The 12122-nt window shown below is 41.8% G+C and overlaps 1 protein-coding gene across 4 annotated transcripts in view; it reads right to left on the bottom strand.

Moving 5' to 3' along the window:
• Window positions 1–2879: 2879 nt before the first annotated feature.
• Window positions 2880–12122, bottom strand: part of ATOSB (atos homolog B) — a 373752-nt gene continuing 364509 nt past the window's right edge. For 3 of the 4 annotated variants that reach the window (XM_086960246.1, XM_086960245.1, XM_086960248.1), the window contains one exon: window positions 2880–8405. In XM_086960246.1, the coding sequence (XP_086816372.1) occupies window positions 8252–8405 (154 nt within the window). In that variant the 3' untranslated portion in view covers window positions 2880–8251. The remainder of the gene's footprint in view (window positions 8406–12122) is intronic. The other variant, XM_086960249.1, reaches the window with a different exon arrangement.

The raw sequence follows: 12122 nt of genomic DNA, 5'->3' as shown, positions 1-12122 counted from the left end.
GGCTAACCACAGAATCAGTTGCTGAGCCCGCCACATCTGAAAGTGACCAACCCATTCTGCGCATGGCCTTCGGCTGTGCACACCAGGGGTTGACCGTAGGGCATTAGCTCCAACAGGCCCAATGTCCAACCCTCGGGTGGCGGTCAAACCACCATAACTCACAGCCTTTTTTAACGTGGCAAAGTGGTCACAGGACCTACAATATGAGCAGGCCGTGTACCAAACCCTGCACAGGTGGTCGATCTCTACAGTAAAAAACCTTTGGCGATTATGGTTCATCTAACCATAACTGGCGAATTTCAGTGGCTTTTAGGTTTCGATTTTTTAACTCTACCTGCACTTTAACTGCGACTTTCAAAGTGAATTTCCGAGGTTTTTAAAAAAAACACATTTAAGCTATTATAACAGAAGTTAAGCATAACTTTACCATAACCTCTGTTTTTTCTGTGATTCTTTTTATATAAACCACAGGAAACTGTTCCTTCTGCTTAACCACTTACTTGCAGACAACGTTCACCATGCAGTGGCCTGTGGCTAGGCCCTGGGCCAACCCTGCACAGGCACGTACCCCCGCTGCCTTCAACCAAGCACAGAGGGGAAAACAATAGGGCCTAGCTACAATCTATTCTGGAGGTGGGCAGACACCGCTGCACGCAGTCTTTGGCCACGTGCAGCACAGGTTTGCGCTTCCAACGGCAATGTGTGCTGTAGTACACAGAATTCTCTCACCCCCAATACAGGATTCACAAATCCTGAGGACCTAGAATGGAAATGAGGATTGGAAAATCAGAAGACAAAAATCACCTTTTTAAAAAAACATTCATACCACTTACAACACAGTGCTCATCAGAAATGTTTCTGATTCAGCCAACCAATCAGAGAGTAGCAGACTGAAGACTCCACAGCTGAATTTGCAAATGGGCAACGCACAAATTCTGAAAAAGCTCCCTCAGCCAATGATGTACCTTTATTTTATTTTTTTACTGGATTAGCGAATCTTCATGGAGTTGTAAATCTGTGAATTTCCGGTCCCGTTATCAATAAATTTGAACCTCTTCATGCTCAGATGGAACACTTTTTAACAGCTAATTTCTCTAAAACTACTAAACAGATTTACAGAAAACCAAGCAAAGGAACTTCTTAGTGTAATATTTTACTTACACACCAAGCCTGGTGTAATTTTGTTCAGCCATTATTTTCTGCAACGAAGTTCAAAGACTAATATGGGACTTAAAATTGGAAATGTCACTTTTGGACTGGCATCTTTGGCCTGGTTTCCCCAGTCTTTTTGCCTCTACTTCCTGTATTTTTTATGCTGTGCTGGAATTCGTTTTTTCTGGCTTTGATGCTTCGCAACTGCTGATCAGTGTCAAAGTGCAAGTGCTCCCTGTGTCCATTGTTATTACAATTGGTTTTCCCGGATTGGCGTACTTGATTTACTGGCAAGCCCCTAGTAAAGTGCACTTAGTGTGCCAGGACCTGCAAGTCAAATGCTACTAGTGGGCTTGCATCACCAATTGTGCCACCCACATGAGTAGCTCTGAAAAGGTATCTCAGACCTACCACTGCAGTGTCTGTGCGCAGTTTGTTGACTGCCATGTCGATCTGGCAGGTGCACCCATTTTGCCACACCCTTGTCTCCCCTTTTCTTACATGTAAGACAACCCTATGGTAAGCCCAAGGAACCTACATGGGCAGGGTGCAGTGTTTGTGAAAGGTAGGACATGTACTGGTGTGAGTGACATGTCCTGAAAGAGAAATAATGCCAATTTTGTGTGCCACTATTGAATGGCTATCTGTCCCATAGGATAGAATGGGAGATAATTTGTAACCTCTTACAAGTATAACTCCCCATTGGGTTAAAGATAGAGAAATAAAGATTATTGCATTGATCTCCAATGCCTGCCGGATTTCAACGCATCTCACCTGTGCAGCAAGTCTTCCCAACACATCACACATGGACCAGAACCGTCTTGGAGTCGACTCATCAGTTCCCCCCTAAAGACTGGATTTGACGCATCACTACCCCTGCGTGCAGCAGAACTGTTGCATCGCCTCCCCAGGTCTCAGGAACCGATGCATCTGTGTGTTTCTCAACGCTTCCCATCTGTGCGGCTGTTTAGCCTTGTGAATTTTGACGCATCTTCAGGTACTTTGTGTAGAATCAAGCATCCATAGTTTTCTATGGACCCAGTTACTTGAAACCTTTGAAAAGTCATATTTGTATTACATGTATGTTTGATTTTTATCGTTTTGATCTTGTGAAATTTAGATAAAGATAGTTTATTTTTCTAAACTGGTGTGGTGTCCATTTGTGGTGCTATCACTGTGTGTTTGGAGTACAAATACTTTACACATTGCCTTTGGGATAAGTCGGTCTGCTCGTGCCAAGCTACCCAGGGGGTGGGCAGGGGTTATCTAAAGTGTGTATACCCCTTACCCTGACTAGATACAAGGGTACCTATTTGGACAAAAGTACTTACCTCTGACAACTAGAGACCCCCATTTTTAACAGTCTGTTTTTGGGACCCAACTTGAGAGATTTGAACAAAACTTGGCATTAAGAACCCAAAGGGGATTTACTTCTTTTTGCAAAGTTTTGTGCAGATTCTTCTAAAGATGCCGAAGTTGAACTTAGAAAACCAAAAATGCTGTTACAACAGAAACTCTGACCTAACCATGTAATATATATTTATTCTACAGTGCAAGGCATGCACTGTGAGGCTCGGGCAATCGAGGTCCATTTACAACTATCTGGATCAATAGTTTTGTAACAAATTCAAAAAACAAGAGGAACGGAAATAGGCAACTTCTTTAGTGGCCTTAGTATAACCAGGGATGGAAGACATTGTATCAATAAAAACACCTTTGACACAAAACACAATTTTCACTTTAATATTTTACATCATTTTCTATTGCTTGAATCGTGTAATTCTTATAAACAAACAGCAGCACATTTTAAATTGAACAGGAAACAAAGGTTTAGGATCTGGGATGTCTAAAAAGCTGGAACACTTGAGAGATGTGACACGAGCCAGAACTAGGCCATCAAATGAATAACAGAAGAGCCACACTGTAGTCAGTAAATACTCGAAACAAGCTGAGCCAGAAGAATCGGCTGCACTTCACCATTCTCGTCCTCATCAAATGCTACAGCTGCGAGGTGTCGATCAAGGCTTTTATATAGTGTCCAGTCATGCTCCCTCTAAGAGCATGAGAAATATGCCCAACACTTTTCTTGATAGTTCTGTAATCCTTGCCCTTCACCTTAAAGCGAACATTCATATATGCATCCTAGCTCAGCTGTCATCACTGGGCATTCACTTGAAACAGACAACAAATATTAAGGGTCTACAGTATGATGAAACAATGTAAGGGTTACAGAAGAGCTTATCCTAGGATGGGTGAGATGTGGGTCAGAGGGGAGAGATTGTTCCAAACATGGAGTGAGGCAATTCTTGGCCTAACACTGGAAGGTATCAGGCTTTATCATCTCTCTGTGGAGTCAAGCCACAGAAGCAGCAAACGTGACTTCCACAGCTCTACAACGATTGTGCAATACTTCAGGTAGGAGACCACTGTGTCTCTCAGGCAGGCCATCTTAAGAAGGAAGCTCAAACTAGGCAGCAGTTACAGCCCTTTGCCCTCAATCAGGCTCTCATTATCCCTGCATGGATAATGTTGACAACTGAAACAGCATTTTGGAAAAATGTGGCCTATCCCACTTCAAACATCCAACACATTTTACAGTTCCTATGTGCAATCGAAGCGCATGGGAACCAACAATGAAATGCCTTGCAATGGTACCATTAGGGCCACTGTGGGATAGTGAGTGGGGATTTGAAATAAAATGTATAAAATTCTTTGATGTAGGATTCTTTTGAGTTGGAAGACCACTCTTAAGTGGCGTGCAAATACCCGTCCAGTGTTCTGGAGTACATATGATTTATATCAGGAAGACAATCCTAAAACCCCAGGGCAACAAAAACATGAACTACTCGGTAAGAGACCTTTCTGAATGATCTGTGCAATTACATTAGTCAGGGGAGCAAAATTATATTTTGTAGGATGGAACAGATCATACTCTTATAAGCATGACAACATACCAAGGAAGGTTATAAAGTATAGGATCTACAAGTTAGCAACCGCTTTACAGCAGTCTGTCAAAGGTTATGCAGTCATAACCTTAACTAACAACTCCAAAGTTAAAGCCCTTTGTACTTCCTCACACTTATGACAGAAAGAGCCAGCACAATGTCAAACCTAAAGTCAATCCATTGAACATGAAAACAACGGGGACTAATTCATTCAGAAAATTGATCAGGGAGGTGAAAACTTCAATCCACAACGCTGCGCTTTGATGTTTAATAAACCTAAAATCCATTTGCAAAATCTTGATTTTAAGGGTTGAAGGGAGAAGGTTGGGGGAAAACTATGGGAGCTACTAAGATGATTCAAGCAACCATTATATTAAGTAATAAAAAGGAAAGCAAACTTGTGATGGCTGTCTAGTGAAATGAGTGTTAACAATACCAAAAAGTGGAGGTAGAAAAAACAGCAAAAAAGTGTGAAGTGCAAAACCAAAAAAAACACTGAAACTAGCTGAGAACGGAAGACTCCTCTATGAGTTTAAGCCCCCATGGGTTACCTGCAATGGGGGGGGGGGCATGTCCACTGGCTGGCTACGGAATTACATTTGTTTGGAGCAGATAAACCTCTTGTCAGTCAAGACAGTCTGTATATACAGATGGATGTTCCTTCTCATGGGCCTGTGCCCAAACAGTACTCGATGACTGAAACCAGAAAAGCACATCCTGGTGTCTCGTCAACATATCCCCAAGAGAGCTAGCTGTTTATTTCTTTTAACATAGGATTTAGATTCCAATGAATTTTCAGTCCCACTGTCAATGGAGTCAGCATGGTTCAGAAAGCCTTGACATCCGCTAATGACTAGCCTTTCTTTAAAGCATGGTCAACTTACTCATGATACTGTCATCATAAGTGATTGAACTATCAATGAGCAGGTTGCCTTACATCAGGTTATTGACACTATGGATAACTGTACAACGGCCAAAGAATCTTCCATAGGAGATATTTTCAACAGATCTTAACCTAGAACCACTTCCATAGATTAATCGACTCAATGCTGATCAGAGTCATTCTATTGTAATCCTTAAGAAGTGTACAATGACTAACTAATTAGACTAGACGTGGGATTGTCTCAGTGTATTATCCCAGACAATAAATATAATGACAAAAGTATTTGATATCTTAAGACATCGAAACAATATTGTAATCGTATCCAAACTCCTGCTGACTAAACCAACCACTAGTGATGGGATTGTTCAGTGTATGGAAATTTCGACCAATAAATGTTACTACAATGGATGGCAACTTCAATGTAAACAATGAAAGATCAATCTACCATTCCCCAAAAGATTCTCTAGTATCTTTATTGTATCCCAGCACTCCGCCATGGCCCAATGACTAAACAGGCTCACTGTTGGCTTGGGAATAGTTTGAATCTTCTGTCTAAATTGGGATTATGGGGGCAAATAAAAAGGAAGCTAGACTAAAAATGTATCCTAATTTTTTTAACTCAATTTCTGGCATACAGACTGCCTTAAATCAATAGAAAACAAAACTAACATTTTTGGGAAAAAGTTGTGCTTTGATAGAGGGAGTACAACATGGCAGAGAAAAGGAACAATGTGACTAAATGCAACATAAAGTGAACCAATAGTAGAGATAAAAGGGTGATGGAAAGTCTTTTGTACACAAATAAGAGATGGGGTGGGGATGTTATTACTGCTGAGGTATCTACATCCGATCAAAACTGAAACAATCCATCACTGGTCGGATGATCCTTCTATAGATGGTGCTGTAGTTCTATAATAACTCTCCGTTGTGCCCTGAAGCCTAATCTTTGATACAGATTGTACCGTAGTGTGTCCAAGCCGAACCCATATGTGACCATACTGCAAGGAACTAATGTGCGGCAGATCTAGCCAGTCGAGTCATTTCTGTATGGTAACCATAACCTATTACCAGATGACCGACCTCTGCGACCAATCAAGGCATTGCCATTGCGCTGTAACTCGCGCCTAACTACGCTAGCTCAACTGTCAGAGTAGTGGCAGAATCGTCATTTTACTATAGCCATCACCAAATCACCAAACGGTCTTCTTCCCGATAGCACTGTCTAACAACCTTTACCACAACACAAACTGCCAGAACATAATGCTGTAAAACAGATCATGACCTATTTTATCCACAATCAGACGCCAAGTTACCCACAAACTGTCTCACTACCAACCTTACGAATTTTGCCTTGCTAGCATGACAAATTCTCCCCTGAAGTGTACGACTGTTGACAACAATTATGTTGCAACCTAGAACAAATCGTAAAAAAAAAAAAAAAGAACTATTGGTCTCCTGAGGATGCCTTAGTTTGTTGCACTTGAATTGGTTTCTAAAACGTAATATATAGCCGATTATGGTCTGTAGACTAGCAGAATTTACTTTCATTTTTTTTTTTGCATTGACAGCCTACTTAAAAAGGACAACAATACCTGGGGAAAGTTCTGACAATCATATTGGAGAGATGTTAGAACTAAAGTGGCCTTTTTACGAAAGCTTGGTTTAAATTCCATAGTGACTGGCTAAATCGAAAATGGCCGTAGAATTAAAACTTGCTGTGCTTATAATGTTATTAAAATATACTGTTGCTTTTTTCATAAATGCACATTAAATTGTGCTTTATAGTTTAAAATCACCATGAAACCGTCAATTTTGGAAAAAAAAAACACCCAGGAGAGGCTATTTCATAGTGATGGCTGCTTGCCATCCTGCATTACATGTGATGCATGTGATATAACAAAGTCATCAACGACTGTAAACTTAACTGTTGGAGTCGTGTGACCGCTTTTTTATTTGGGAAATTAATATAAACTTGTAACAGTAAATTACCGCAGCTAAGCTTGTGAAGGCAAAGTAGAGGGCATCTTTGAAAAGTCAATTACCCTGCCATGTTAGTATTTTACTAATACTACTCAAGAGGTCACTCACTACCTTACCCTAGGTTTTGGTCTATCAAAATTTTAATGGTGTTTTTTTTTTAAGCTCTCAGATTTCCTAGCCAAAAAACACCAGGTTTTCAAAGCTGCGAGGAAGCAAATCTTGTGCAGAAATGAGAACGAATTAGTTTACACTGGACTGGATTAAATGAAGTATTTGCATGGCAGCAGAAAAAAACTTTTAATTATTTAAAATAATATTTTGGAAGTATGTTCCAGAGTTGAGGGTTCACTGATCTCGGTCTTCAGGTCATAGGCCCAGATACTCTCAAAAGAGCAGGGAGCTTTGATAACAGAGAATTCGAGGACTTGAGGTTACAGGTGTTGAATAGTTCAGGCATCCAGATCTTACAAAATTGCTTGATAGAACATGAGACCAAGCACAGGAGCAAAACACACTGAAAATGTGATATGAAAGACCCAGAATCAGAGATTCTGCCTAATACCAATGGGCCACGTGCAAGTGTTAGGGATCTGAAAATCTTGCTGTCCAGCTATATGATTAAACACCGACACGTACAGCAGGGTTCTCACCCCCAACATATTCCTTAGCATCAAAAGTGTGTATTTAGCCTTGGAACCAGGCAGGGAGCGGATCAGATCTAGATGGTGAAGGGGTAAAAGGACGTAAAGAGAGCACATCCCTGAACTGTGTAGTAAATACCAAAAATGATTAAGGGCAATATAGGCTGCACTTTGTTTTTTTTAAATAGTTAAAATAATAATAAAATTAAAAAAAGAGATTCACTTCATATCACTGATCCGGACAAATGTATGATTAGACTGTTTTGAAAAATAAATAAATGACAAAAAAACAGAACGGGTTTCCAGGTCAGCCTGCCAGGTTTCGGAGGCAGTCACTGAACTGCAAAAATAAGGGCTCAATTATTAGGAAGGTATCCGGGCGAGGCTTCCAGGTAAGATCTGCCCACACCGCTGCCCCTGGTGGGAAGGAAGGGGCTTACGCCATGCATCAGCCGAAGGATGTAGGGAGAGGTTGAAGGAATGGCAATAAATAATAACTGCAAAGTGGGGGGGGGGGGGGCTCACAGCTGTGCTGCTTTAAAGGGGTCCACAGGGGAAATCAGTCTCTGGATTGCGGTCTCACAGTTTAGTTCATTTCCCCCACAGCTTTATGAAATCCTTTTTAGTCTGTGGTGAGGGACCTCCAGGGGTCACATCCTGGGTGAGTACTTGGGGTTTCTTGGCATCTCGGTGAACGACTTGAGCTCATATGGGATCCCAGAATCCACTTCGATGGACTTGCGGGAGAAGAGCAGCCTGATATCGTCATGAAGATAGATCTTCCCGGACTTGGACTTCTGAAACCTGGTGAAGAAATTAGAATCACAGTGAGATGGGCTAATTATGAAGCTGTGTCAAATCCTAGATCTACCACTGCTTAAATCAACACCCCGAGTAGCAGTAACACTGGGTAAGAGACATAACAAGTGTCAAGTAATGAGGAGTACTGTCTCTGCCCAGGATTGAGTGATGTGAGGTAAGTCAATTATTGAAAAGAAAACAAGAATTTGCAGAAAAGTTTTCCAACAATCAAAGTCCTCTGTAAAAAAAAATGCTACTCGCCTGAAGTTGGAGGGGGAAGCAGCAGTCATAATTTAGAGAAACAATTTTTTGCAGCTGGTCTACCCAAACTGCTATTGCTACCCTTTATCTGGTGTCCAACACGCGGAGTAACCCACAGTTAGAGTAACCGATAATATCAGTGGTACAAGAATCAGTAACTAAACCTTCATTCGCTCACACAGAGTGGCTGTTGAGACTATTTAGCTGGCAGGGATACAGAGCCTTCATGGTTTCCTTTAATTTGATAATTGATCAGTCCTCTTGGCACAAAAAATGTAAATAACAAAAAACTCAAAGGTTGACTAATGCAGAGGCTTTATGATAAATAAACCCATATGTAAAAAGAAACTTCTTTGGAGCTTTCCTAAAATAAATTAATATTAGTGAGTTCAAAAATCTATGGTGGAACAGGTTTTTGCAAGTGGTGCTTGCAAACCCACAGTTTCCACTTTTCTCTAAGTATGATTTCAGTACTGTCATAAGCCCTGAGGTACGACACCCGAGTGGTTGTTTCGGTAGATCACATATTCTGGTTACTTAAGTGCCCTGTTACACTACACTAGAACTTGGGAGTTTCTGACGAGGAGGACGCCAACTATCTTATGCTTTGGAGATACCCAGTTATGAGGAGTACACTGGAACTTCTATGCCCAAATTGATATTAGCTCACAGATCTAACATAAACATGCTGGTTTATGATGGATAATTGTGGTGATCCATATCAAACACGTCCACAATGGTGAGTAAACATGAGGTTTTATTGCTGACAGAGGGGTGGTGTGACTGATTCACACCACCCCATAGCTCCAACAACTGACATGAAGCCATCCACAGAATCCAACCCCAAAAGCTCCACATTCCTGAGGGCCCCTATATGTGACAAGCAGTATTGTGACGGGGACAAGGACATTACAATAACCTTTATAGCATACTGCTAACATACTTGCCTCTATGACAGTACAAGAAATATTGGTTGTTCACTCTACCGCTCCTTGTCAAAAGCAAATACATCTAAAGTAGAAAACATGTAAGACAGGATCTAGATTTGGATTATTCCGTTTTAAACATTGAACGGCATTTGGACAGTTTGCAAATGGATAAATAATACTAAGACAATATCATGCAAAGTGGCCAGTAGGCGATATTTCTACCCTAAAAATTAACATGTTTTACAACAAAAGATCCACGGTCTGTCTAAATGTTTGGATGTGTCCCCTATGCTACAGGAGTGCACCAAACCAGTGTGATATTTATTAAGTGGGTAAACTGATCATGCTGTATCAATGTTTAATAACAGCAATGAAACAAATTTTAAGAAAGGATTTCTGATGAACTTCTACAAATTGCTGTTCATTTCTAGATGGACAAACTAAAGTTACAGAGTTTAAAGTTTACAGCTACTACTATTTATCAACTAGTGTATTAAAGAGTTCTGTAAAGCTCTACATGCTGCCTTTTGAATATTTCAGATTGCTGCCAGGTTAATGGTTGGACAGTAAAGTTTCAGTCCAACCAGGTGTGACAAGTAACCATATCCAATAATCAATCACAACTCCAGTTCTAATTTGATTTCTGATGAAGGCAAGTGTGAAAAGTTCAGTTATCAGGAGTTTCCCAACCCTCTCTGGTGGGTCACATCTCTCTAGAGTTGAAGGTCATCCAGTATCCGTCAATGTACTCAACACCATCATAAAGAAATTGAGCTCCAGCAAGCCAGGGCAGAGCACCGAATTACTGAAACAAATGCTGTTCCCATCGCAGTCAAGTGCAGCGTGTGTTGCATAAGTCTGTTCAGGGAGTACCTAAGACCTCCATACACTCTACAATGAACATTCCAAATTCCTTAGGGCTCCTCCTGACATCCTGTTCACCCCTAGGTGGATAAAACTGCACAAGAAAAAAGGCTCTTGAAAGCGGCCACACACCCATGCAAATGAGGGCACGCCAACTTCAGATTGCACAAATACAAAACATGTGCACCTGTCTTTACTGCCCTGTCTGCTGTAAGATCTTGTTCGCCATGTCCCAAGGGTGAGGTTATATTTGCCAATCAGACAGTCGGCATCCAAGAGCGTAGAGCTAAGCATGCAGAAGAGCACATCCTTTTCCAAGCAAATCAATGTGTGTAGGCCTTTATCAGGAAGAGCAGTAGGAAAGGCATTTGGATTTACAATGCTGGTCAAAGAGGACTTTGGTGAGGATATCGACTACCCATTCACAAGCCCCATGGGTAGTTTGTTGACATCTTTTAGCTGCACAATCTTGGGATAACCGTGCTCCCTCAAATGTCAAAATGGCAGGAAATTTCCTCCAGCATATATTGTCTTGGTCGAAGGGCGTCTGGCTGCCAGAATGACAACCACTTTGGAAGGGAAGCTAAAAGCCATCAACTGTTGCTGTTCTATAAACATGTATGACATGCAGTTTGTGCAGATTGTGGTGCAAGACTCGACCCTGCTCTTGTGTTAGGAGGTCGTCCCAAAGGGGCAGCCAAAGGCAGACATGCCAACCCTCCCGATTCAGGCGTGAGACTACCGATTTGAAGGCTAGTCTCCCGCCTCCCGATTCCTACAAGCAAACACCAGATTCCTCCGGGCGGGGGGGGGGGGGGGGGGGGAGGGGGTTGTTTCAGCTAACAGGACTTGGTATTGTGTAAAGTGCTAATTCTTCCAGCAAAGAGCGGAGATGCAGGGGCTCTCGAAGGGGTGAAAAAGCAACAAAGCGGCATTAACAAGGGAATCGTATTTTAAAGACCTGCAAAGTACTTGGGGGGCGCTGTTTCAGCCCGGGCTGCCACAAGGGGGTGTGGGGTGCATGCACTACCAACACCCTGCCAGGCCAGTGCCCAACACTTGCTTCACCCTCTCTGCCTGCCATTGTGCTCTAGGCTTCTGAAAGGTAAGAAAAAAACGTGCATTTACGTTTCAAATGTCCGATCCTACAGCAACACACTTCCAAAGCCCATATATGACAGTAACCCGATTCAAAACCCCATTCTCCCGATTTTTTTTTTTTTAATCTCCCACTTTGCTCTCCTGAAATGTTGGCATGTATGCAAAGGGGGGGCTGAAATGATCATGGCTAGAAGCTCCAGGTACCACACTCTCCTCGCCCAGTCCTGGGGTAACATACAGTGTGAACGGAGTGCTACCAAACTCACCATGGGTGGAGATATACAAACCAGAGTTAAAAGGGGATCATATTAACCAAACCAAATCACTTTTATTAAGAGAACAGCGGTGGGTTGAATGCCTCCACACAGACCAAGAAGGGCTAAATGATGACACACCTTAGAATAGATAATACAGCATCAATTGGGACTCTTAGGAAACATAATATTTGAGCTGATAACACGGACCAACTAGCAAAGGTATAAGCAGTATTGTGACTGCGTTTTTTTTCGTCACCGTTTAACAAGACGTCTAATTGAAATTTCTGCACATACTTTTGGAACAGTCA

The sequence above is a fragment of the Lissotriton vulgaris genome, chromosome 3_1 (assembly GCF_964263255.1).
Source record: "Lissotriton vulgaris chromosome 3_1, aLisVul1.2, whole genome shotgun sequence".
In the NCBI taxonomy this organism is placed as follows: Eukaryota; Metazoa; Chordata; class Amphibia; order Caudata; family Salamandridae; genus Lissotriton; species Lissotriton vulgaris.
The sequence above is the reverse complement of the archived record's forward strand: the minus strand, read 5'-3'. Positions and strand labels throughout refer to the sequence as shown.